This window comes from Mesoplodon bidens (assembly GCF_964165515.1).
Source record: "Mesoplodon bidens genome assembly, chromosome: 14".
Classification (NCBI taxonomy): domain Eukaryota; kingdom Metazoa; phylum Chordata; class Mammalia; order Artiodactyla; family Ziphiidae; genus Mesoplodon; species Mesoplodon bidens.
In genome coordinates, this window is record NC_138170.1 from 15,007,037 (window position 1) to 15,034,357 (window position 27,321).

The following is a 27,321-nucleotide window of genomic DNA, read 5'->3' on the forward strand; positions in this document are numbered from 1 at the left end:
TGCCATTTCTTTTTTTTTATGACTGGGATTGTGTTCCTGTTTTACTGGTTGTTTGGCCTGAGGCTTCCAACACTGGAGTTTGTTGGCTGTTGGGTAGAGAGAGCTGGGTCTTGGTGCTGAACACTGTGAGACCTCACTCCAATGAATATTCCCTGGGGTCTGAGGTTCTCTGTTAGTCCAATGGTTCGGACTCAGAGCTCCCACCACAGGAGCTTCCGCCCGACCCTGGGCTTGCAAATCAAGATCCTGCAAGCCATGTGGGGTGGCAAAAATAAAAAATAAAAAAGAACAATAACAAAAAATAAAATTAGACTAGGAAACTAACAGATATGTTAGAAAGAATGTAGAAATAAAAATATAGATGAATCAACAATGGGAAGGTACATCAGTACCACAGTAGTAAAAAAGAGGTGGAGAGAAAAGAAAAAAAAAGGTGGTGGGGGAAGGTCTTGGCTGTGGAGGGCGGGGCCTAAGCAAGGGCAAGGTTTGGGCAGTGGGCGGGGCCTATGCTCAGGACCCACAGGGCTGGAAAAGGCCCTGGGGGCTGTGGTGGGTGGGGCTTATTAGGCTCAAGGTACAGAAGGAGCCCAGGCGTGCCCCACACCCTGGGACCTCACCTGGGAGCCCAGCAGGCTTCCTGGGCTCAAGTGGGTGGGGAAAACGCCCTTCTCTCCTCTCCTGCTCCTCCTGGAGGGCCCCTCCCGCCTGCCTCTCCTGATCCCCACCTGGCCTCCCTCCTATGCCCACAAGGACCCACGCAGCCTGGAGGGGCCTTGGAGGGCAGGGGATTGGTCTGGGAGCTCAGCAGGCTCCTTGTACCTGAGTGGGCGGGGCAATTGCCCTCCACTCCTCTCCTGCTCCTCTGGCGGGACCCCTCCCGCCTGCCTCTCCTGATCTCCCTGTTCTCCCTCCTGTGCCCCCAGGACCCACGCAGCCTGGATTGGGCTTTGGAGGGGGGAACCAGCTTGGGAGCTCAGCAGGCTCCCTGGCCCAAGCGGGCCATGCGATTGCCCTCCGCTCCTCTCCTGCTTTTCCTGGAGAGTCCCTCCCACCTGCCTCTCCTGATCTCCTGGCCTCAGGGGCGCTGATCTTGTCTGGCCTCCACTTCTCCTCCCCCCTCGGTCGCCCTGTGTCCTACCGGTTCACTGTGGGGTTCTTCCCGTCTCCTTGGGGGTCAGAGTCCCCCACAAGCAGACAGCAGGTGCCCTAGTTGTGGGGAGATGCTAACTCCATGTCTGAAATAGAAACGAAGAAAACAATAGCGAAGATGAATAAAACTAAAAGCTGGTTCTTTGAGAAGATCAACAAAATTGATATACCCTTAGACTCATTAAGAAAAAAGGGGAGAGAACTCAGATCAATAAAATTAGAAATGAAAAAGGAAAAATCACAACCAACACTGCAGAAATACAAAGGATTATAAGAGACTACTACAAACAACTATATGCCAATAAAATGGACAGCCACGAAGAAATGGACAAATGCTTGGAAAGGTACAATTTTCCAAGACTGAACCAGGAAGAATTAGAAAATATAAACAGACCAATCACAAGTAATGAAATTGAAACTGTAATTAAAAATCTTCCAGCAAACAAAAGTCCAGGACCCAATGGCTTCACAGGTGAATTCTATCAAACATCTAGAGAAGAGTTAACACCAATCCTTCTCAAACTCTTCCAAAAAATTGCAGAGGGAGAAACACTCCCAAATTCATTCTATGAAGCCACCATCACCCTGATATCAAAACCAGAAAAAGATATCATAAAATAAGAAAATTACAGACTAATATTACTGATGAACATAGATGCAAAAATCCTGAACAAAATACTGGCAAACAGAATCCAACAGCACATTGAAAGGATCATACACCATGATCAAGTGGGATTTATCCCAGGGATGCATGGATTCTTCAGTATATGCAAATCAATCAATGTGGTAAACCACATTAACAAATTAAGGAATAAAAACCATATGATCATCTCAATAGATGCAGAAAAAGTTTTTGACAAAATTCAACACCCATTTATGATCAAAACTCTCCAGAAAGTGGGCACAGAGGGAACCTACCTCAACATAATGAAGGTCATATATGACAAACCTACAGCCCACATCATTCTCAGTGGTGAAAAACTAAAACCATTTCCTCTAAGATCAGGAAGAAGACAAGATTGCCCACTCTCACCTCTGTTATTCAACATAGTTTTGGAAGTTTTAGCCACAGCAATCAGAGAAGAAAAAGAAACGGAATCCAAATCGGAAAAGAAGAAGTAAAACTGTCACTGTTTGCAGACAACATGATACTATACATAGAGAATCCTAAAGAGGCTACCAGAAAACTACTAGAACTAATCAGTGAATTTGGTAAGGTGGCAGGATACAAAATTAATGCACAGAAAACTCTTGCCAAAAATCATAATGCAATTTCTGGTCTTCCTATACACCAACAACGAAAAATCAGAAGGAGAAATTAAGGAAACACTCTTATTTACCATTGCAACAAAAAGAATAAAATACCTAGGAATAAACCTGCCTAAGGAGGTGAAAGATTTGTACTCAGAAAACTATAAAACACTGATGAAAAAAATCAAACATGACATAAACACATGGAGAAATATACCATGTTCTTGGATTGGAAGAATCAATATTGTGAAAATGACTGTATTACCCAAAGCAATCTACAGATTCCATGCAATCCCTATCAAACTACCAACGGCATTCTTCACAGAATTAGAACAAAAAAATCTTACAGTTCATATGGAAACACAAAAGACCCTGAATAGCCAAAGCAATCTTGAGAAAGAAAAACAGAGTTGGAGGAATCAGGCTCCCCAACTTCAAACTATACCACAAAGCTACAGTAATCAAGACAGTATGGTGCTGGCACAACAACAAATATAGATCAGTGGTACAGGATAGAATGCCCAAAGATAAACCCATGCCCATGTGGGCACCTAATTTACAACAGTGGAGGCAAGAATACACAGTGGAGAAAAAACAGTCTCTTCAATAAGTGGTGCTGGGAAAACTGGACAGCTACATGTAAAAGAATGAAATTAGAACACTACCTAACACCATACACAAAAATAAACTCCAGGGCTTCCCTGGTGGTGCAGTGGTTGAGAGTCCGCCTGCCGATGCAGGGGGCGTGGGTTCATGTCCTTGTCTGGGAGGATCCCACGTGCCGCAGAGCGGCTGGGCCCGTGGGCCATGGCCGCTGAGCCTGCGCGTCCGGAGCCTGTGCTCCGTGACGGGAGAGGCCACAACAGTGAGAAGCCCGCGTATCACAAAAACAAGACAAAAAACTCCACATGGATTAAAGACTTAAATGTAAGACCAGACACTATAAAACTTCTGGAGGAATACATAGGAAAAACACTCCTTGACACAAACCACAACACAATCTTTTTTGACCCACCTCCTAGAGTAACAAATAAAAACAAAAGTAAACAAATGGGACTTAATTAAACTTAAAAGCTTTTGCGCAGCAAAGGAAATCATAAGACAAAAAGACAACCCTTAGAATGGGAGAAGATATTTGCAAATGAAACAACAGGCAAAGGATTAATCTCCAAAATACACAAACAGCTCATGGAGCTCAATATCAAAAAAACAAACAATCCAGTTAAAAAATGGGTGGAACACCTAAGTAGACATTTCACCAAGGAAGACGTACAGATGGCCAAGAGGCACATGAAAAGATGCTCAGCATCACTAATTATTAGAGAAATGCAAATCAAAACTACAATGAGGTATCACCTCACACCAGTCAGAGTGGCCATTATCAAAAAAGCTAGAAACAATAAATGCTGGGGTCTTCCCTGGTGACGCAGTGGTTGAGAATCTGCCTGCCAATGCAGGGGACACAGGTTCGAGCCCTGGTCTGGGAAGATCCCCCATGCCGTGGAGCAACTAGGCCCGTGAGCCACGGCTACTGAGCCTGTGCGTCTGGAGCTTGTGCTCCGCAGCAAGAGAGGACGCAACAGTGAGAGGCCTGCGCACCGCGATGAGGAGTGGCCCCCACTTGCTGCAACTAGAGAAAGCCCTCGCACAGAAACAAAGACCCAACACAGCAAAAATAAATAAATAAATATACAGGTAGATAGATAGATAGATAGATAAATAAATAAATGCTGGAAAGGTTGTGGTGAAAAGGGAACCCTCCTACACTGTTGGTGGGAATGTAAATTGATGCAACCACTATGGAAAACAGTATGGAGGTTCCTTAAAAAACTAAAAATAGAATTACCATATGACCCAGCAATCCCACTACTGGGCATATACCCTGAGAAAACCATAATTCAAAAAGACACATGCACCCCAGTGTTCATTGCAGCACTAATTTACAATAGCCAGGACATGGAAGCAACCGCAGTGTCCATCAACAGATGAATGGATAAAGAAGATGTGGCACATATATACAATGGAACATTACTCAGCCATAAAAGGAAACGAAATTGAGTTATTTGTAGTGAGGTGGATGGACCTAGAGTCTGTCATACAGAGTGAAGTCAGTCAGAAAGAGAAAAACAAATACCGTACGCTAACACATATATATGGAATCTTAAAAAAAACTGGTTCTGAAGAACCTAGTTGCAGGGCAGGAATACAGAGGCAGACGTAGAGAATGGACTTGAGGACACGGGGTGGGAGGGGGAAGCTGGGGCAAAGTGAGAGCAGCCTCCACATACGTACACGACCGAATGTACAAGAGTTGGCTGGTGGGAAGCAGCCGCGTAGCACAGGGAGATCAGCTCCGTGCTTTGTGATGACCTACAGGGGTGGGATGGGGAGGACGGGAGGGAGGCTCAAGAGGGAGGGGATATGGGGACATGTGCATGCATATGGCTGATTCGCTTTGTTGTGCAGCAGAAAGTAACACAGTATTGTGAAGCAATTATACGCCAATAAAGATCTATTTTTAAAACTATGTTTATGCTATATTGTAGTCTATTAAGTGTACAGTTGGCATTGTGTCTAAAAAAAGTACATATCTTTTTTTGGGGGGGGTGCTGTACCATGCCGCATGCGGGATCTTAGTTCCCCGACCAGGGATTGAACCCGTGTCCCCTTCACTGGAAGTGCAGTCTTAACCACTGGACTGCCAGGGAAGTCCCAACAATGTACCTATCTTAATTTAAAAATACTTCGTGGCAGGGCTTCCCTGGTGGCGCAGTGGTTGGGGGTCCACCTGCCGATGCAGGGGACACAGGTTCGTGCCCTGGTCCGGGAAGACCGCACATGCCGCGGAGCGGCTGGGACCATGAGCCATGGCCGCTGAGCCTGTGCATCCAGAGCCTGTGCTCCGCAACGGGAGAGGCCACAGCAGTGATAGGCCCAGGTACCACAAAACAAAACAAAACAAAAACGTGGCAGAATTCCCTGGCGGTCCACTAGTTAAGACTCTGTGCTTCTACTGAAGGGGGGGTATAGGTTTGATCCCTGGTCAGGGAACTAAGATCCCACATGCTGTGCAGCGTGGTCCCCTGGAAAATCTAACTAAAACACCTTTATGGCTAAAAAAATGTTAAGCACCATCTCACCCTTCAGCGAGTTATAAACTTTTTGATAAGGGAGAGTCTTGCCTCGATGTTGGTGGCTGCTGGCTGATCAGGGTGGTGGCTGCTGATTAGGGTCGCCGTGGCAGTTTCTTAAGATGACAGTGAAGCCTGCTGCATCAATTGGCTCTTCCCTGCACCAGCGGTTTCTCTGAAGCACCCAGCACTGTTTGATAGCATTTTATCCACAGTAGAACTTCTTCCAAAACTGGAGTCAGTCCTGTCAAACCCTGCCAACCCCAACCCCTTATCAGTTAAGTTCATATGATGTTCTGAATCCTTTGTTGCCATTTCAACAGTCTTTGCAACATCTTTACCAAGAGTAGTTCCCATCTCAATAAACCACTTTCTTTGCTCACCCATGAGAAGCAACTCCTCATCCATTAAAGTTTTATCCTGAGATGGTAGCAATTCAGTCACACCTTCAGGCTCCACTTCTCATTCTAGTTCCCTTGCTCGTCCTGCCACATCTGCAGTTACTTTCCTTCATGAAGTCTTGAACCCCTCAAAGTCATCCATGAGGGTTGGAATCAACTTCTTCCAAACTCCTATCAGTGTTGATATTTTGATCTCTTTTCATGAATCATGAATGTTCTTTATGGCATCTAGAATGGTGAATCCTTTCCAGAAGGTTTTCAATTGACTTTGCCCACATCCATCAGAGGAATCTCTATCTATGGCAGGTGTAGCCTTACGAAATGTAGTTCTTAAATAAGACTTGAGAGTTGACATTACTCCTTGGTCCATGGGCTACAGTATGATGTTTTGTTAGCAGTCATGAAAATAACATTAATCTCCTTATATGGCTCCGCCAGAGCTCTTGAGTGACCAGGTGCATTGCCGGTGAGCAGTACTACTTTAAAAGGAATCTTTTTTCTGAGCAGTGGCTCTCAACAGTGGGCTTAAAATATTCAGTAAACCAATGTGTTGTCATCCTTTATTGTTCAATTTATAGAGCACAGGCAGAGTAGATTTAGCATAATTCTCAAGGCCCCTAGGGTTTTTGGAATGGTAAGTGAGCATTGGCTTCAACTTAAAATCACCTGCTAACTGCATTAGCCCGTAACAAGAGGGTCAGCGTGTCCTTTGAAGCTTTAAAACCAGGCCTTGACTTTTCCTCTCTGGCTATCAAAGTCCTAGATGGCATCTTCTTCTAATATAAGGTGGTTTTGTCCACATCGAACATCTGTTGTGTAGTGTAACTACCTTCATTAATGATCTTAACTAAATCTTCTGGATAACTTGCTGCAGCTTCTACATCAGCACTTGCTGTTTCACCTTACTCTTTTATGTTATGGAGACAGCTTTCCTTAAACCTCATGAACCGATCTCTGGTAGCTTCTTTTCATCTGCAGCTCCATCACCTCTCTTAGCCTTGATGGAATTGAGAGGTGGGGCCTTGCACTGGGTTAGGTTTTTGGGTAAGGGAATGTTGTGGCTTGTTTGATCTATCCAGACCACTCAGACTTTCTCCATATCAGCAAGAAGGCTGTTTGGCTTTCTTAACATTCACATGTTCACTGGAGTAGCACATTTATTTATTTATTTGCTTGTTTGTTTATTTTTATTTTTTGGAGCAGCTCTTATTTCAAAATTTTTAAAATTATTAATTTATTTATTATTTATTTTTGGTAGTTTAGGGTCTTTGTTGCTGCGCGCGGGCTTTCTCTAGTTGTGGCGAGTTGGGGCTACTCTTTGTTGCAGTGCGTGGGCTTCTCATTGCGGTGGCTTCTCTTGTTGCAGAGCATGGGCTCTAGGTGTGCGGGCTTCAGTAATTGTGGCACGTGGGCTCAGTAGTTGTGGCTCATGGGCTCTAGAGCGCACGCAGGCTCAGTAGTTGTGGCGCACGGGCTTAGTTGCTCCGCAGCATGTGGGATCTTCCTGGACCAGGGCTCGAACCCGTGTCCCCTGCACTGGCAGGCGGATTCTTAATCACTGCTCCACCAGGGAAGCCCTGGAGTAGATCTTTTAATTTCCTTTAAGAACTGTCCCTTTTCATTCACGACTTGGCCGTTTGGTGCACGAGGCCTAATTTTCAGCCTGTCTCAGCTTTCGACATGCCTTCCTTGCTAAGCTTAATCATTTCTAGCTTTTGTTTTAAAGTGACAGGCCTGTGATTCTTCCTTTCACTTGAACACTTAAGAGCCTATTGTAGGGTTATTAATTGGCCTAAATTTCAATATTGTTGTGTCTCAGGGAACAGGGAGAGAGGGGAGGAGAGGGAGAGAGACAGGGAATGACCAGTTGGTGGAGCAGTCAGAACACACAAAGTATCTATCAAGTTCCCCGTCTTACGTGGGTGCAGTTGGTGGTGCTCCCCCAAAACAATTACAATAGTAACATCACAGATCGCCATAGCAGATTAATAATAATGGAAAAGTTTGAAAATCTGGAAGAATTACCAAAATGTGACACACAGAGTGAGCGGATGCTGTCTGAAAAATGGTGCTGATAGACTTGCTCGACGAAGGGTTGCCACACACCTTCAGTTTGTTGGGGAAAAAAAAAAGCAGTATCTGCGAAGCACATTGAAATGACGTAGCCCTGTACTGCATTTCTTCAATTCTCAGATGCACATTTTTTTTGCATTTTAACATCTCTGTAACCAGGATGTCTCATGATTGATGACATTTTGGATTTGATGACATACAGTAAATGTGATCTTTTTATTCTTTTACAACCTCCTTCCTTTCTTGATATCTGGTTAGTGGTCTAATAATAATAGCTTTTGCTTGATTCTTGACATTTTCATTCCCTCCAACTTTGGAGCAGAGATCTTCCTATACCTGATTACTGGGGGCGGGGCAGGGGGCACGGATGCTGAAAGAATGAGGCAGAGGCATGCCAGCTGCTTCCAAAGCATGTGCTTCTAAACCCAGTCACTACGTTGTCATTGAACCCAAGGTATGTAAAGTAGGATTCACACAAAGAGGTGAGCTTGACTTTTTGCTTTACCAAAGGATTCTTGAAGCAAGCACCCCTTTACATGCAGGTCCAGGCCGGCTTTTACCCTGTGCTTTATTCACTAGTAATAAAAAGGGGCAGCAACCTAATGTCCATCGACAGATGAATGGATAAATAAGTTGTGGTATATATGCAAGGGAATACTACTCAGCCATAAAAAAGAATAAAGTGATGTCATTTGCAGCAACTTGGATGAACCTAGAGAATATTATACTTAATGAAGTAAGTCAGACAGAGAAAGACAACAAATATTATATATCACTTTTATGTGGAATCTAAAAAATAATACAAATGAATCTCTACAAAACAAACAGACATAGAAGACAAACTATGGTTTCCAAAGGAGAAGGGGGTGAGGAATAAATTAGGAGTATGGGATTAACATATACAAACTACTACACATAAAATAGATAAGCAACAAGGACTTACTGTATAGCACAGGGAACTGTATTCAAAATCTTGTAATAACTATAATGGAAAATAATCTGAAAAAAATATAACTGAAACACTTTGCTGTACACAGTGTGAACTACCATAATATTGTAAATCAACTGTACTTCAGTGAAAAAAAATACTGATAAAAAGGGGGCGGGGCATGGTTGAGATGAGTTTGCTCTCAGTTCCATATCCTAGACCTGCACAGTCCAGTCCAGTCGCCACTACCCACAAGTGGCTGCTGAGTTCTTGAACGGTAACCAGTCTGAACTGAGATGTGCAGGGAGTGCCGAACACACACCAGATATCAAAGACTTAGTAGTCAGGAAAGGAAAAATATTTATTCATATGTTTACATTGACTGCATGTTGAAATGATATTTTGATTATATTGAGTTCATCATAAAATATTACTGATTTCATTTCTGTCTCTTTAATTTTTTTAATGTAGCTACTCAAAAGTTTTAAATTACCTGTATGACTTGCATTCTGTTTCTTTTTGGTTTTGTTTTTTTTTTTAATGGTTTTTTTGACGTGAACCATTTTTAAAGTCTTTATTGAATTTGTTACAATATTGCTTATGTTTTATGGTTTGGTTTTCTGGCCCTGAGGCATGCGGGATCTTAGCTCTCCGACCAGGGATTGAACCCGCACACCCTGCATTGGAGGGCGAAGTCTTAACCACTGGACTGCCAGGGAAGTCCCACATTCTGTGGCTTTTGGACAAGCATAAAGCTTTATGGAGAAAAAGCACTTACCTGAAACAGTATATTCTTGAAGTTTCCCTAACACTCGCCAGCACTCTGAGGCTGGGCTTTTCTCAAGCTTACATTTTCTTGTAAAACAAGCAGTTAGCTCACCTGAGGAGGATGCAGAGCAGGAAGGAGAGGAGTTGCAGCTTCCTGCTCTTCCTCCTGCACAGTTTGGGCTCTGACTGGCTGATTACCATCATCTTCATCCCCCTGGGTGACTTTCATGCACCTCGGCTTCTGGAAATACAGGGTAGCCTTCAGAATTGGGAATGCTCCCTTTGGAGACTCAGGCGGGGTGGCCCTCTCGACTTCTGCATTCAGACTGTCCCCGGGGAGCCAGCGTCTTTGGTGTCGGCGCCCTGTATCCACGGTCCGGTTGCTGCTGTATACGGTGTCAGTTCTGGTCCGGATGCATCCTTGTCTAAACCACGTTTACGGCGTGGAGTCGCACAGACCCGGGGTGACTCCAGCTCCGCCGCTGCCTGGGGGGACTTGGGCAGGTGGACGTGGGGTCCGAGACTTACTCCTCATGGGCACCTAGGAAGAGTCTCTCCTGGTGCCTGGCGTGTTGTGGGAACATAGACATCAGCTTCTGTCCTTGTGGTGGGCCAGTCACATGGGACTAAGGAAAACAGGAGGCCCCCTAGCAAGCTGTAACGCAAGTGTCCCTCCCCGCAGGGAAGTCCCACCTGGCCATCGTGCAGAAGGTGAACAACGAGGGTGAAGGTGACCCCTTCTACGAGGTGCTGGGCCTGGTCACCCTGGAGGACGTCATCGAGGAGATCATCAAGTCCGAGATCCTGGACGAGTCTGAAGACTACCGTGAGTCCTGGCCCTCGCGCTTTTCCGGCTCAGCTGGTCTTTCGAGCTTACAGAGACGTGTGTGTATCAGAGGATGGCGGGTCTCCGTGTTGTCAGAAGCGGGGCTGGATCTCGAGTCAGAGCCGTCACATACCCAGGCCCCGTCTCCTTACCCCTGCGTGGGCCGGGATTGCCCCTTGCAGGAGGGAGGGCTCATACCTGTGCCTGGATGCAGAGCCATGGGGGCGCGTCCCATGGGTGGCTTTGCAGTCCCAGGGCTTGCCCGGAGCTTTGCCTTTAACGGGCTTTTTCCCAGTGTTTATCTTCCGTGGTCCGTTTGCTTTCTCTTGTTCCGTTGTATAGAAGTGTCTTCTCAAAGAAGCCCATTCTTTACTGCTGAGAGGTTCTTCCCCAAACAGATGATCGTGGGGCCCGAGATTCTGTTTTAGAAGTACCTGACTCTTGGAATGGCAGCTGCGCTCTGCAGGGCAGACACAGAGCCCATGCTTGACGGCGGGCCTCACGTGGGCCCCCTGGGACACTGAGCTGCCCGCCCTGTGAGCTTGGAAGTGAATCTCTGCCCACGTGTCTGCCCCCCAAATGCAGCATTTTGGTTTGGCATCTCAGACTGCCGTAGGCAGGGGGTCTGCAGGTTAGCGGCTGTTTGGCACCAGTAATCCTCGAACATGTGCTTTCTAGCGAGGGGCCTGTTGTTTTACATAAGCTGTCTGCCATTCATATCAGCATTATCTTCTCCCAGCTCTGAGGAGGGAGCAGGCCTCTCTGCTACTTCTTGGGACATCGCTGGAATGCAGGCTACCGCCCCTCTGACTGGGCACCAGATCACTACCTGGGTGGAGTGGCCGCCAGGTGCCGTCAAGACAGCAGTGCCCTGATGCTGTCCCCCCCCAGGAGCCCCGAGGCCTTGGGGGGAGGGAGAGGCAACGTGCCGCTTGGTCCGGTCATGTTGATGGAGGACTGCTGGAGCCTAAGCAGGCCCTCTTCTCCCCGCCCCAGGAGACACCGTGGTGAAGAAGAAGCCTGCGTCTCTGAGCGCCCCTCTCAGGCAGAAAGAGGAATTCTCCCTGTTCAAGGTGTCTGACGATGACTATAAAGTGAAAATCTCGCCTCAGCTGCTCTTGGCCACCCAGCGCTTCCTTTCCCGAGGTGAGGGCGAGGGTGGGCCTCGTCCCTGCTCACCGGCCGGTGGATCAGGAGACCCCCCCCCGCCATTCCCAGTAAGCAGGAGGGTGTCCAGGAGAACTTCGGCGACTCTCTCTGCTGCCCTGTCATTAGCTCGGGTCACCTGAAGCGGCTCCTCTGTGGGTGGCAGGGAGCCACGGCCGGGTGGGTGTTGTGGGAGGCTGGGGGAGCCGAGGCATGCAGTGGGCGGCGGGTGGTTACACGGGCTGCGCTGGGCCCGGTGGACACTGTCCCCGCACCTGTTTCCCCTGTGGGGCAGAGGTGGATGTATTCAGCCCGCTGCGAATCTCCGAGAAGGTCCTGCTGCACCTGCTGAAGCATCCCAGCGTCAACCAGGAAGTGAGGTTTGACGAGAGCGACCGCCTGGCCGCCCACCACTACCTGTACCAGCGCAGCCAGCCAGTGGACTACTTCATCCTCATCCTGCAGGTACCTGCGAGCCCGGCCTGGAGCCCGCCACTTGCTTAGGAAGTGGGGAGGGTCTGAGAAGAGGAAGGAACATCCAGATGCACCCGCCCTGGATGAGTGGGGTCGGCGCTCTCTCCTTGTGCTCTTGGCTGGCAGGACGGATAACCTGTCCACCTCTTTCCTCCCCCTCTTCCCCGACGTCCCAGGGCAGGGTTGAGGTGGAGATCGGGAAAGAGGGCTTGAAGTTCGAGAATGGGGCCTTCACCTACTATGGAGTGTCCGCCCTGACGGCGCCATCCTCGGGTAAGCTGCAGCCGTCCCAGAGCTGGAGGCAAGGGCCGGCGGCTGGGTGGGCGTTGCCGAGGCTCTCCAGTGCCCCGCGTCTGGCCTGTCCTTCCTGCAGAGCCTATGCCTCCTGCAAGGCAGTCTACCTTGGGACCTGCTGGCCCTTCTCCGGGCTGCATGGAGGGTGGGGCAGCGTTTCTTCGGGGCTCATCTTTGTTGCCCTCCCCACCCCTGCACAACTTTTCCCAGGAGGAGCGTGTTTGCCATCCTTTTCAGAGCCCCTGGCTGTACTCCCTCACCAGGGTGATTTGTGGGGTGGATCTCAGAGGCTGGGTGGGGCTGGCCTGCTCCGTCACCCACTGTCCTCTCATAGTTCACCAGTCCCCGGTGTCCTCGCTCCAGTCCATCCGCCACGACCCGCTGCCTGAGCCCACCGAAGGCACCCGCTTGTCTGCCTACTGTCCTGACTACACCGTGAGGGCCCTCTCTGACCTGCAGCTCATCAAGGTGACTGTCTGGGCTGCTCACTGGTGCTGGCTTTTAACCAGCTTTGCATCCCCGAGGGCTAGACCAGCTGGTCACACATTTGAGTGGATTAAGAATAAATTCTGATTGAGTCTATCTGAGACTTCCCAGAGCAAGACCTTGTACTTGCTGTGAAGGGTGGATGGCCTGGCCCCCCTGTCTGCCGGTGGCCTAAGCACCCAGCTTCCTTGGAGATCTTAACAACGCTTCCGCCCCGCACCCCCACCCCCACCCCCCACCCCTCGTTCGGGGGCTTGAGGGCAGGAGGGAGGGGTGTGGCCCCTCACCTCACCTTCTCCGTCCAGCTGCACGAGTTGCAATGCTTCCTGTGCCCCAGGTCACGCGGCTGCAGTACCTCAATGCACTCCTGGCCACCCGAGCCCAGGCCTTGCCGCAGTCCCCTGAGAACGCGGACCTGCAGGCCGTCCCAGGCAGCCAGACCCGGCTCCTTGGTGACAAGACAGCTGCAGCCACAGGTGAGCCCCGTGCGGCTGCATCCCGCGGCGTTGACCCCAGGGCGAGCGTGCCCTTTGCCGTCCTGGCTGCACACACACACCTGCTCTCTCTGCCCTCGCCCTGCCCTACATTCGTTCTTTTTCCCTTTGTCTCCCTGTCCTTTTCTCTCTCCCTTCTTGTGTTTTTAATAATTCGTCAATGCTGAGCTATAGGTCAGCTGACATTTTGAGTAGAGCATGTAAGTCAGCATTTTCTCTCCAGGGCCTGTAGGGTGGGTTGATTTAATTAGAGAATACAGTTGACCCTTGACCAACAGCAGGTTAGGGGCGCCAACCCTCTGCGCAGTCAAAAATCTGTGTGTAACGTGGTCGGTCCTCTGTATTTGTGGTTCTGCATCCGCAGATTCAACCAGCTACAGCCTGTGTAGTGCTGTAGTATTTACTATTGAAAAATAATCTGCATATAAGTGGACCCACGCAGTTCAAACCTGAGTTGTTCGAGGGTCAACCGTAGTTGCTAAATGGGAGTATGGTCACGTTCAGGCGCTGTATTGGGTCATCTGGGGTTAGGGTTAGGTCACCTAGAAAGTGAAGATTTGGGTCACCAGTGGGCCTGGCTCAGAAGGTAGGTGGCTGGTGGACACCATCCCCAAAACCCAGAAGACCACCTCCTGAGGCGTTTGGTCCCATCCAGGCGTTCCACTGGGAGCAGGAAGAAACAGACTTTGCAGAGTGGGATGGGAAACCCCACCCTTAGAGTGGGAAGGAGGGAAAATAAAAAAGGAGCCTGTGAAGGGTGGGCTTTGGATGGGAGTGGTAAAACAGCAGGGAACTTTCTTGTCCTTGTTATTCAAGAAGGTACTTTTATGCTGACCGAGCTCCTAGGTTGGGGTCTGAGGTCCTCCGGGGCTTGGCGGGGCTTGGGAGAGGCCGTGGAAGGAACTGCAGGGGCCTGACTGCCTGTGCTCCATCCCCTTTACCCTGCAGTGGGGACGCCGAGCCCTTACTGAACACTTCCCAAGCCAAGCACTGTGCTAAGGGCTCTCCTCGTCCTGACTCATCTAAGAAAACTTCCCTGAAGTTTTGAGAGGTGGTAGTTGTCACGCCCATTTTACAGGTGAAGAGTCGGAGGCCGGGAGAGACGGGCACTCTGGCTTGGAGGCTGGGCGCACCCTTGGTTACCGGACCCACGTTTGAGAAGGGAAACGTGTTTTTATAATGGAAAGGTGCTTCCTGAGCTGCGTCGGTGGCTCCACTCCTGCGAGCTCCATCTGTGGTGCTGGTGAAGGACCCTGGGGGGTTGTGTTGGGTCCTGGATCCGGGCCTGGTCGCAGTCCTTTTGGAATGAACGGACCCTTCATTCACCTCTTAGGGCGGAGCCCGCTCCTCTGTTTACCCACTGTGACTGGTCTTTTATTTTGTGAGGCACCCCTCACACAGAGGTTCGCACCATCAAGTTAGACTCGGGTCTCGAAAGCCAGGACGTTTTTGTTTTTCAAAATGTGAGCCTTTTGGTTTTGGTTTTCTCACATGTGAGCCTTTTCTGGCTCCACCTGCTACTCAGATTGCACAGGTTGTGTATAAGGTACAAACTTAAGTCTAAGAATCCTGGTTTTTCCCTTCATTTCATCTTTTATCACATACCCAGGGGTTTTTCAATCCTTTTGTGGCTTCAGCGGCTCGTGAGGCAGTCCTCTGAGAGAATCGTTTTTGGTGGCTCATGGGTCATTTCCTCTTTGTAACGGATTACCAACCAGCCCGTCCTGTAGTCATGATGTTGGTGATTTTCCCCTAAGTGCAGCCTGACATTGGCCCTGGGCAGCCCTCAGGTCTTGCATTTTATCTCTGTTAACCTGTTGCTTCGCTGCCCGGGGAGCTCAGTGTCGCTACACGTGTTGGACGTGTCCCCGGGGCGCTGCTGAAACGGTGCAGGTCAGAGCCATCCTCTGGGTGACTGGCTCTAGCTTCCCCAGCGGAGAAGTGTCTGAAATGCTTGGAAAGCGTGATGATTTTGAGCTGCCTTCAGCCGGGTCGGCAAATGGCATGAGGGCCAAATCTGCCTGTTCTCGTAACGTTTTACTGGGGGTGCCCATCTGCTGAGGGATTGTACTCGGCTGCAGGTGGAGTTGCCTTGTTGCCCCCGAGGCCTGCAAAGCCTAAGAAGACTGGCCCTTTACAGAAACACCTTCCGGAACCCTGGTCCACTGCTTCATTCGGAAAATCCCCTCCACATCGATCAGTCCCAGAGCGGGATTCCCAGGGAGAGTCCGAGCTTGACACCGAGCCTCCTGGGCCCCTCTCGCCCCCGCGGCCTTGACTCTGCGGTGCTGCCCAAGCTGCCCGAGTGGAGCGGCTCTGCCGGAGCAGCTCCATAGCTGGTCTTCTCTCTCTCTCCCTCCCTCTCCTTCTCCCCCTCCCCCTCCCTCTCCCCCCCCCTTCCTCTCCCTTTCCCTCTCCTCTCTCTAGCTTTCCCAGTAGGCCTTTCCCTCTTTGGCACATTTGGAAACTGCAGTTGATAATTGACTGTGGACTAGTGAGCATTTTTTGTTTTAAGACAACACGCAAGGTAAATATCTTGCCTTTTACTTTACCTTCTCTTTGCTTTCCTTTGCCAGCCTGTTAGCTGCTGGGGGGCACTGCAGACCTCTCCCCCCAGATGGGGGGCACTTCTTCATGGGGGTGAGTGGGTGCTTCCTGTCCCTTGTTGCTACTTCTCATCTCATTTTTCTGGAGGGCAGGAGGGACCATGAAATGCCTGCTGAGCCTTGGAAACAAAAGCTCCCTCCCAGTGCCTGCTGTGTTGTCTGGGCAGCTGCCTCCTGCCTGGCCTTATGGCCTCGGCCTCCCACGGGCAGAAGCCCTGCCTCTCAGTGATGGCATCCGTCCCGGCAGTGGTCTCACGAGGCTGAGCATTTTCCTAGCTAAACGCTCCCAGCTCTGCCTTGATGTCTCCCGAGGAGGCCTGAGGCTCCTCGGCCCCCCCGCCCCCCCGCCCCTTCCCGTCCTAAAGAGGACTTAACACCTGGTGTCACAGGACCCGCTGCCTGTACTGGCTTGATGCTGATCCTCCTCCCCTCTCCCCTCTAGGGTCCAGCCACAGCAGACCCGGCCTCCCGGCGGAGGAGAGCCCTGGGCGGAACCCGGGAGTTTAACCGCTTGGCAGGCAGCCCCGAGTCTGGGGAACGGACAATCACGTGGGGAACTGGAGCGAGCCAAGGAGCGGCTTCCTGCCAGCCTGTCCCCATCCCCTGCAGGCCACGTTTTAGATGGCCCTCATGGATGCGGGTCCTGGCCGCCCTCAGAACCAGAGGCCGGTGCCAGGAGCCTCAGCAGGTCCTGCCCCCCTTTAGGAGACGGGGGTCCGCCGGGGCCGGCCCTCCAGGCCTGCTTCCGAACGGAATGAAAGGCACCGTGCCACCTCCAGTCCCTGGGCCAGCCTCCCTGTGACAGCGCGGTGTATTTGTACCTCTCCTGGCCAAGCCACGACGTGAGTGCACGATTACTGCCTTTCTGTGGCCGTGACCTGTACGCTCTGCTGTTACTTTGCCAGCCTGCTGCTGCTGGCAGCACGTTTTGAGCAAACCAGGAGCGCCAGTGTGGGCTGGGGGTTCACACCCATGGCCTTGGCCACCGTGACCTTTTTGGCTCCCCTTACGATGCCGTGCTTCAGAGCATGCGCCCAGCCTGTCCCATGTGCCAAACCTGGACGCAAGCCTGTCACACCAGCCCCGCTTCCGCCTGTGCAGGTGGCTTTCTCACGCTGGCCCCGCGGGGCTGAGGAACCTCTTCCTCCTGCCACTCCTCCGCCTGCCTGGCTCAGTCGCCACTAACAGTATTGTCGTTTCCTGTGTTTTAAGAAAAGGTCACACATGGGAGGAAGGGACCGCTCTGCTGCACCTAAGCCTTTGTCGTGGGGTTCCGGGTAGGGCAGCCCGTGGCCCCCCCAGGGGCGCCGTGCGGCTGTCAGGTGCGCAGAGGGCGGCCAGGGCGGCCAGGGCTGGTTGTGATCCAGGTAGAACCCTCTCCGTCCTTTGGAAAAAAGAACATGACATTGGAGTCTTTCTTAGATCTCTGAAACATTTCAAGCTCTTTGCTTTTTTTCTGCTCTAGCTCGGGTTTTAGAGAAGCGGGAACGAGAAGGCATTTGTCTCGCCTTCTGGTTCACCTAAACTCACCTTCCACAGTGCTTCAGCTGTGCAGAAACCAGGGCATCACGGGGACCAAGGATGGGGAGGGGGGAGGATTTCTGGAACCTTTCCCAAAGGCATTTGGGTCCTTATCCAGGATCAGTGGGAATGAAGGCCAAAACACAGTGGCATGCTCACTGAGAGACTCTTCTCAAGGAATTCTCTCCAGGAGCAAACCCAGGTGGGAAGTAGATACTTTAAAATTCTCTCTCTCCAGAACAGTGGTTCTTAACTTTGGCTGCACATTGGAAATCACCTGGCAAATTAAATATACTGATACCTGGGGCCCACCCCCCAAGGATTCTGATTTAATCAGTCCAGGCATCAGGATTTTATTCTTTAAAATTATTTTAGGTTCACAGATCATATACCCTTCACACCTGCTTCCCTGAACGTTCTCTCACATAACCTTGGTGCATTTATCGAAACTAAAAAATGAACATGGGTACAAAATGTTAACTAAACTACAGACTTTACTTGGATTTTTATCAGATTTTCCATCATGTCCCTTTTCTGTTGCAGGATCCAATCCAGGATACCAAGTTGCATTTAGAGCTATTGTGTTTTTTTTTCCTAAGTAACTTGTTACTTTGAAATAATTAACAGATTCATAGGAAGTTGCAAAGATAGAGGTCCCATGTACCCTTCACCCAGTTTTCCTCAATGATTACATCTTACATAGTTACAATGCAGTATCAAAACCAGGAATCTGACACTGGTGCAATGTGGGCATATAGTTCTATAGCATCTTATCACATGTAGATTTGTGTAACCACCACTGCAATCTAGATACAGAACTGTTCCTCCCTAGGATCTCCCTCCAGCAGACCCTTTTAGAGCCCGCACCCCACCCCCTCTGGCCAATATCCCTAATTCCTGGCAACCACTAATCTGTCCATCATCTCTATAATTTTGTCATTTCAAGAATGTTGTATAAATGGGATCTTACAGTATGTAACCATCGGGACTGGCTTTTTTCACTCAGCATAATGTTCTGGAATCTCCTCCAGGCTGTTGCACGTGTCAATGGCTCATTCCTTTTTGATTGCTGTGTGGTGTTCCATCATATACTCACTGTCCTGTCTAAGGACATCTGGGTGGTTTCCAGTTTTTGGCTATTCCAAATAAAGCTGCTATGAACATTCATTACAGGTTCTTGTGTAAACATTGGTTTTCTTTTCTCTTAGCTAAATGTCTAGGAGTGCAATTGCCAGGTTGTATGGTTACTGCATATTTAAGTTTTAAAAGAAACTGCCAGACTTTTTCAGAGTGCCTGTACAACTTTACATTCCCACCAGCAATGTGTGAGTACTTTTCCACATCCGCTCCAGGATTTGGTATTGTCACTATTTTCTGTTTTAGCCACTCTGGTAGGTGTGTAGTGCTATCTCATTGTGGGTTTCACTTGCATTTCCATAATGGCGAATGTACATTTTTTCATGTGCTTGTTTGACCTGGTGAAATGTCTGTTCATGTCTTTTGCCCATTTTCTAATTAGATTGTTTTTTTTACTGCTGAGTTTTGAGAATTTTTTATATATTCTAAATACTAGGCTTTATTGGGTTTTTGGTTGGCAGATATTTTTTCCTAATCTGTAGCTTATTTTTTCATCCTCTTAACAGGGTTCTTTTGCAGAGCGAAAGTAAGTTCGTGATCCATTTTAAGTTTCTTTAAAAAAATTTTTTTTGCCTGTAGATGTCCAGTTCTCTCAGCGCCATTTGTTGTAAAGCATGTCTTTCCTCCGTTGAATAACTTTTGCATCTTTTGGCATATTTGCTATTTCTGGGTTGTCTGTTCTGTTTCTTTGACCGATGCGTCTGTCTCTTCACAGGTACCACACTGTCTTGATTATTATAGCAATTTATTAGGACCTGAAATCAAGTGGACTGATTTCTCCCACTTTGTTCTTTTCCAGAGTTGTTTTAGTTTTAAATTTTAGAATAATCTTGTCTACATATACAAAGAAAAATCTTGTTGGGATTTTGGTAGGAACTGTGTTAAACCTGTGTATCAATTTGGGTGGAACTGACATCTTTACTCAGCTGCATCTTTCAATCCATGTGTATGTGTCCATTTATTTAAATCTTTGGTGTCATTCGTCAGCATTTTGTAGTTTTCAGCATACAGGTCCTTAGATGTTTTATTAGATTTACACCTAAGTGGGTTTTCTTTTTAGCAATTACAAATGGTACTGTGTGTTTAATTTTAGTATTCAAATTCAGAGTCATTGTTAGTATGTAGAAAAAAGGTTTTTGTATGTTTATCTTGTATCCTGAGATCTTGCCGGAACTCCCTTATTCTAGGTGGAGCTTTTTTGTTTGTTTTTTTTTTGGCTGCGACGCGTGGCATGCGGGATCTTAGGTCCCCGACCAGGGATCAACCCTGTGCTCCCGCCCCCCGCCCCCCACAGTGGAAGTTTGGAGTCTTAACTACTAAGCTGCCGGGAAAGTCCATTTTTTTGGTTTTGTAGATTCCTTAGGATCTCCTACATAGACAAGCATGTCATCTGTATGATAATGCTGATATCCGGGTCCAAACCTAGGGATTCTGATTTAATCCATCTGGACATCCGGATTTTTAAAATCTTCCCTCTTGATTCTAATAGGCAGTCCAGGCTGAGAAGCCCTAGACCGCCCTGCCTACCTGCTCTGCCCCTGGGGACCTGTCTTGCTGTCAGGCTGGCATGGTTATCAGCCATCTTGAGTTTCTGAGGAACTGGCCCCTCTCAGCCCAGAAAAAACAACCAGGCCGTGATGGATAATCAACCAGTTTTAATGAACAAAAACTACTGATACGTATAAAAAGGTATTTTTGTCTGTCATTTAAGTGTCCCCATTTCCTAGATGGGAAGTGTCTTGTCCATGGACTTGAACGCCTGTTTCTCCCATGGCCCCAGCGTTTGGGTGCACGGGGCTCTGTCAGAACAGGGCAGGAGGTGCCCATGTGAGGGGAAGGCGTGTGGCCCCTGTTGGGAGCTCTTGTCAGCTTTTTCACAGAATAGAAATTGCCTTGTCCTTGGCCTGAGAAGGCCACCAGTTAGACTAAAAGTAACTGCTGCAAAATGGATATCAACCCAGGTTCCTTACGTGAGGGAGGCTAACCTTCATCTTGGAGCCCCACCCTCTGCCTGTGGTTCTCAGTTTAGGGTAGAGCTGTTCTGAGATTCACCTTCTGGCATGTAAGGACCTTGCCCGCCAGCAGTACAGCACAGATCTGCACCAACGCAGCGTGACCAGGAAAGGACAGTGAGCGGGGGAAGCTTTAGGGGAGCGTGTGGAGGTGGGGCCTCGGGCCACCCCCAGTCGGTGGAGGAGGGAAAGGAGCAGGTGAGCTCAGAGCCCTCCACGTCCTGCCTCCGAGGGTTAGGGTGGAGCAGCACAGCCGCGGCTGCAGGGGCCACGTGAGAGCACACACTCTAGTACCAGGGCCGGGGTGACCGTCAGTGCCGGAGGCGGAGTAGGGTTACAGGCCACCGCCCCAAAAGTTGAGTGGGCCGCAAGCAATCCCCAGCACCCAGGCATGTCCCCCTACAAGGGGAGCCACCAGATGGCCAACCAGAGGGCAGCGGGCAGGCCTGTCCGAAGCCTTCGACAGAGGGCACAAGGTTTCCCTAAAATAAACAGCTCCAGCTCGTCGGCCTTGGGGCTTCTGAGGCAAGCAGGCTGGGGCTGGCCTTCTGTGCAGGGGTGCTCAAAGCCGTCCAGCAGCCCCCTCCAGACGGCCAGACCCGCCAGGCACGGAGGCCCCTGGAGAAACCTGCGCCCAAGGGCATCTGCTGCTGGCCATGCACCGAGTCACCACCTGGTGGCAGGAGGGCCCTGGTGCAGGGCAGAGCCTAGCCGCCTCCTGGACCGAGAACCAGTGGGCACCGAGGAGCCCTGGCACAGGCCCCAGGGAGCTCGAGGCTGTCCCCGTGCTGCTCCGTCCTGGGCCCCCACACTCCTCCACTGCCCCTCATCTGGACCCACTTTGTTTCCTGCACCCGCCTGCCACCCCCGGGTCCTCTGTGTCAGCCCCCAGCTTGCACCCCGGCGGGGACCGGCTCAGCCTGGGACAGAAAGCCAGGGAGGCTGGTCTGACAGGGCTGCCTGGAGGCACGGAATCAGCCCTGAGCGGGGAGTCATGACGGAGGGAAGATCAAGCAGGTGAGACACGTGAGTGGCACGGGGGTGGAGATGACGGGATGGAATGGTGGCTGCGAGTGGCCCCAAGGATCGGCTGTTGTCAGCACTGGGTACGGGGGTGCCCCACGTGGACCTGCAGTGCTTCCCAGATGCCCCACTGCCAGTCCTGGGCCAGCTACACTGGGGTCACTGAAGCCTGGGGACAAGGACTCCAGGTGAGTCCCCACTCCTCCCCGGAGCTGCCTGCCCCGCTTGCTCGCTTGCACTCACCGCATCCTCAGGCCAGCCCGGCCCCGTAGAGCAGCAGCACCTTCACAGCTCTGTAGTGGCCGGGCCGCACCGCCTCGTGTAGAGCCGTGTCCCCTTCCTGTCGAGATGGGGGCGGCGTCCTCCTCACCTCCACTTCCCAGGGAGGGTCAGCTCAGCAGCTACTGTCGCTGAGCTCAGGCTGCCTTAGTCGTGGCCCCCGGGGATGAAGCCACCCCAGCCTGGGACAACCAGACGCCTACCTTGTCCTGTGCGTCAGCGCAGGCCCTGCAGGCGACGAGGTGCTGCAGGCAGTCGCGGTGCACACGGCCATGTGCAGGGGCATGCCCCAGATCTAAGGGAGTGGTGAGGCTCAGTGTCATTCCAAGCTGGCAAGGCCGTGTCCCAACCCCAGGAAGAGCATCGGGCCGCCCCACAGCCTGTGCCCTCCCCTGGTCCCGGGCATTGACCCGGGCGCCCCGGTTAAGCAGCTGTTTTGAAGATGTCCAGGTGCCCTCCACGGCAGGCCCAGAACACAGGGGTCCCGTCTGGCTGCAAAACAAAAGCACCAAAGTAACCCTGGCCTGCAGAGATGCCAGGCAGGGGGGTCTGCCGTGGGGATGGCCCTTTCCTGATTCTCACCAAGTCCCGAGCATCCACGGTGGCACCCGCCTCCAGCAGCTTGTTCACGAGCTGGCTGTGACCCTTTGGACAGGCCCAGTGCCAGGCCGTGTGGTGGAGCTGGGGTGCTGCGGACGGGAGTTAGGTGCAGGGAGCACGGCCACCCCTGGAGGTCCCACCCGCGACCTCGTTCCCAGAGCTGGTAACCTGAACAGAGCTGCTTACTCCCCCGTCGTGTGAAGGGCCTCTCCCTCCAGACTCAGGAGGCATCATGGGACCCGTGCCCCATAAAACAGAAAAGCCCTGCAGTTTTCTAGGCTCTGACTGGACCACGCTGAAGACCACACACTTGCACCCACCCTCGCTACCTTGTCGTGGGCATTGGGGTCCTCTCCATCTGTCAGATACTTGTCAGTCAGGGCTTCCTGGTTCTCAGCAGCTGCCTTCAGGAACGCCTCCAGGTCCCCGGGCTCCAGCTGGGCCAGGGGCTGCGGCTGGATAAGTTCAAGGACGAGACCAACTCACTCCCCACACTAGGCCTCTGGGACACACAGCCTCACCAGTCTAGCCAAGTGGTTCCAAAGAGCTGGCGGAGGACCAGCACACTGTCGGTTTATACAAATAATAGATTTAAACATTTGCCCCCAGGACTTCCCTGGTGGCGCAGTGGTTATGAACCCGCCTGCCAATGCAGGGGACACGGGTTCGAGCCCTGGTCCGGGAAGATCCCACATGCCGCCGAGCAACTAAGCCCGTGTGCCACAACTACTGAGCCTGCGCTCTAGAGCCTGCGAGCCACAACTACTGAGCCCACGTGCCACAACTACTGAAGCCCGTGTACCTAGAGCCCGTGCTCTGCAACAAGAGAAGCCACCGCAATGGGAAGCCCATGCACGGCAATGAATAGTAGCCCCCGCTCGCCGCAACCAGAGAAAAGCCCGCGCGCAGCAACGAAGACCGAACGCAGCCAAAAATACATAAATTAATTAAAAAACAAACAAAAACACTTGCCCCCCAGAAGATTCTGACTGAATAGGTACGGGGCGGGGTTACGGATTGACTTGTGTTCCGCCCCCCAGTTCATATTGTTGAAGTCCTAACCCCAGTACCTCAGAACGTGACCTTATTTGGAAATGGGGTCATTGTAGCTGTAATCGGTTAAGATGCCGTCGTACTGGAGTAGGGTGGGCCCCGGTCCAATACGAGTGGTGTCCTTACTGAGAAGGGACAGACCTTTGGACACAGGCACGCAGGCAGGGAGAAGGCCACGTGAGCTCAGAGGCAGAGATCAGGGCGACGAGGCCACAAGCCAAGGAACACCACCAACCCCAGAAGCTGGGGAGAGGTGTGGACGGATCCGCCCCCAGAGCCTCAGAAGGAACCAACCCTGCCTGCCGACTCCCTGATCTTGGACTTCCAGCCTCTGAGACGACCATAAATAGCTGTTGTTTAAGCCCCCAGTTTGGGGTACTTGGTTAAGGCAGCAGCCGTGGAAAACAACGCCGGGGGCGGAGGGCCCCCTGGTGCGGGCTGTGCAGCCGCGGCGGCAGTGTCACTCCTCCCCAGGCCTCCCACAGGGACGGTGGGGGGGAGGGCTCCTGCTCAGGCACTCCAGCCCTGGTGTGGCACTCCCACGCACCCGCCTTCCCACTCACCTTGACCTCAGGCTCGGGTGCCCTGGCGGGGACTCTGCGTTTCAGTCACTTTTCTGTCCGTCTTCGAACCAACGTTTCCAGGTCAGCCAGGCTCTCCGAGTTAGCTCTGGGACCGCTGAATCTTTCATGCTGGGGCGGAAAGCAGGCAGAAACAGGCCCATGCCAGCCATTCATTGGCTGCTGGCCACGGCAACCCCGGGGCAGCTCCTGGTTGTTCTAACCCTCGTCTTCCCAGCCGCAGGAGAAGCGCTGCGCCCAGGCTCTCAGACCCCGAGCCCCGGGCTCGCGGCACCCCCGCTCCACCTGCCCGTGCCCCCTGCCCCCTGCCACTCACTCTCCTCCTCTCCTCGTCCAGTTCCTGCCTCTCCCGGGCCTCGGCCTCCTGGGGCCCCAGCCTCCAGGATCAGACACTCCATGTCCACGTCCCAATTCTTTCCTTTCGACTCTCTCCACTTACCTATAGGAACGGACAAAGAATCAGAAAAATTAGGAGGAGCCCTTAGAAAACACAACTGTGCCAGACAGGGGGTCCTGGCAGGAGCTGACGTACAGAGATTAGTGATCTGGATGCGGATCTGAGAGCTGGCCTGACCCCTCTCAAAGCCCCATGGCAGAGCGGGCCCCGGCCGGCTCCCTGACCCCCGTGCTTGTCGCTGGCTCTCACCACCTGCAGCAGCGCCCGAGGCCCAGGGGCTGACTGCTGCTCACTCCGTCCTGTCACAGGAACCCTGCGGCCGGGGCCTGATGCCACATCTATTTATGCTGCTGGGCTGCGTCCAGGTGAGCTCAGGGCCTCCCTCTTGGGTGGTTGTCCTTACATTCCTACCCTATCACACCACACTGCCACCTGACCCCAAGCCCAGGGGGACAAAGGAGATGCCTCCCGGATAAAATTCTGAATTCCTATGTTCAAATTTTCCCTCTTCGTGAAGCTATGTTTCTTCATGATAAAATGGGGTAAAACTAGCACTTACCTCTTGGAGCTATAAAGATGAAATGACTTACCGGTGCTGTGCTTAGGGCAGAACCCACCAAACAATGGTCCATTCTTTTCTTCCTCCCCCGGCCCCCAGCCCCGTGTTTCAGCGGCTGGGGAGCCCTGAGGAATAAGCACGTTGAGGGGAGAGAAAAGGCTGGAATGATACGATGGCAGGGCTTCCAGCCACGTAGAACTACATTCCATTCCCTTCTAAAGCAAACTCGGGCAGCCTAACACTTCCTGGGCCCTGCAACCCGCCTCCCAGCAGCGGCTGTCCTGGGCTGCGGCCAGCAGGGCCCTGGCCCGCAGTGGGGCTTGTGGGGCAAAGTGACGCCCCGGGCCTCGCTACCCTCCATGCCCCATCCCTCACAACAGACATCCCAAAGTGTCACTGGTGTGCCTGCTTCTCTCACTGCCCAGGGAACTCGAGCGCCCTTCTCCTTGTCCCCAGCCAAGGCAGCCAGACCCTCCAGACCATTTCCCCCGCAAAGACCATCAACACAATTGAGCTCAGCCAACACCCAGCCACACTTGTGTCTCCCAGGGTAACCCACCACTTCCCGTTCCTCTTTGGCCATCACAGTCCAAGGTAAAACCCACTACACTCAAGGATTTTCTTGTCTACCATCACCAGACGCCTTTCTCACTGTCTCTCTCTCTTGCTCCTTGGCCCCTCACCACCTCACACGAGAACTAGGCAGACAGGCCGGAAAAGAACTACAGGTTTCTACTCCTAAAACCTCCTCAGGCACCAGAAAGGAGCTGCCCAGCCTCCGCTCCACGTCCTCACCAACTGCTGGATGCTGACGAAGTCCATGGCGCCCCCTGCTCGTCACGCCCCCAGTGAGGAGCCGAGCAGCTCAGCCCTTTTATAGGAGAGCTGTCGGGGGCCGGGGGGGCAGGGCAGAGGCTCGGGCCCCGGCCAGACAACTCCGTGGCTCCGTAACACCCACCAAAGTACCGGTGTGGGCACACAGCCCACTGCGGGCGCGGGAGAAAGCTGTTTTGAGCTGAGTCAGTTGCATCCTCAGACACCCCCCATCCTGCACCTGTGCCATCCCCCACCCCGCACCTACTCAGAAGTGATTCAACCAATAAACACACATCCTGGGTGCTGGGCCACCAGCCCAGGTTCAGGGGGAAATAGCTCCCATTCTCCCAAGTGTAGATGCCCTCGAGAAAAAGAAGTGAGCCTCCACGTTGCTGTAGGTCTGGCTGCCTGAGACCCTGGGAGACCCAGCCCAACTGCCCTGGCAAAAGGAAGCCAGACTCCTAAAGAGGACCTCTAAAGGACAGGCACAAGAGGCCGACCTCTGCCTCAGGAGGCTTCCTGGCTGCTACAGGAGGAGATCAAGTGATTTCCCAACTCCCGGCCACTTTCTAGGCCGCCTGGGCTGCTCCTGGTGGTGGCTTCCTTCCCCAGATACCCACCCTGCTCCCTCACCACTGTGACGGTCAAGGTCATCGATTAAGCTAGGCCACCATCAGAAGCCAAGCCCAGCCCGTCATCAGCCCCTCATGCCTCCTGAAGAGCCTCCCACGGCCGACACGCAGGTCCCCCACCGGGGACCTGGTGGACCTGGGCACGGAGACGCCCTTTGCCAGGAAGGTGAGGTTCAGATCCGCTCCAGGTCCAAGTACGAACGTTAACCATTAATCCAGTTGCAAAGCAATCAGCCTGCAGCTACCAAAGCCAAACTTCCTAATTCTCCCTAAGACACCAAGCACATCTTCCACCCAGCTGTGCCTTGAATTCTGCCTTGACCTTTGAAGGGAAATCTGATTGCTCGTGTCACTCCGATTCTGTAGTCTTATTCACTAGCCATCAGATTGCCTACTAAGACTCGGGGCAACATGAGCAGAGATGACCAGGACGAGCCAGTAGGAGGGAGAACCGTGGATCCAGGGCAGCCCAAGGCCCCGCCCACAGCTGGCTTCTTGGTGACTGCTTCCAAGCTCTGAGACCCAGGGAGCCCAGAGCTTTTGAGAGAAACTCCATCCTTATGCTCCAGGGTGTTTTTGTCAAAGGTGATTCTTGAGGAGGGAAACGGTTACCTGGAGGAGAGTGAGGGGAAACCGACAAGAACAAGCAGGACTTCAGCTCTGGACTCCACTGCCTGCCGCACA

The 27,321-nt window shown here is 51.8% G+C and overlaps 2 protein-coding genes across 5 annotated transcripts in view; one reads left to right on the plus strand and one right to left on the minus strand.

Annotated features, from left to right (window-relative positions):
- CNNM3 (cyclin and CBS domain divalent metal cation transport mediator 3) overlaps positions 1–20,345 on the plus strand; it is a 28,072-nt gene extending 7,727 nt beyond the window's left edge. Inside the window, exons 2-8 of one of the 4 annotated variants that reach the window (XM_081254875.1) lie at positions 10,384–10,527; positions 11,524–11,673; positions 11,969–12,138; positions 12,324–12,420; positions 12,776–12,909; positions 13,265–13,403; positions 20,175–20,345. In XM_081254875.1, the coding sequence (XP_081111001.1) occupies positions 10,384–10,527; positions 11,524–11,673; positions 11,969–12,138; positions 12,324–12,420; positions 12,776–12,909; positions 13,265–13,403; positions 20,175–20,188 (848 nt within the window). In that variant the 3' untranslated portion in view covers positions 20,189–20,345. The other 3 variants (XM_081254874.1, XM_081254872.1, XM_081254873.1) reach the window with 3 other exon arrangements.
- Positions 20,321–26,011, minus strand: ANKRD23 (ankyrin repeat domain 23; the record flags this gene model as incomplete). Its single annotated transcript, XM_081254602.1, is given in 15 exon segments — positions 20,321–21,868; positions 21,872–21,889; positions 21,964–21,973; positions 21,975–22,060; positions 22,203–22,264; positions 22,267–22,294; positions 22,392–22,436; positions 22,438–22,491; positions 22,582–22,680; positions 22,929–23,054; positions 24,216–24,260; positions 24,264–24,344; positions 24,550–24,610; positions 25,826–25,887; positions 25,985–26,011. Coding segments are annotated over 15 exon segments (879 nt in total). The 3' UTR covers positions 20,321–21,793.
- Positions 26,012–27,321: the final 1,310 nt, after the last annotated feature.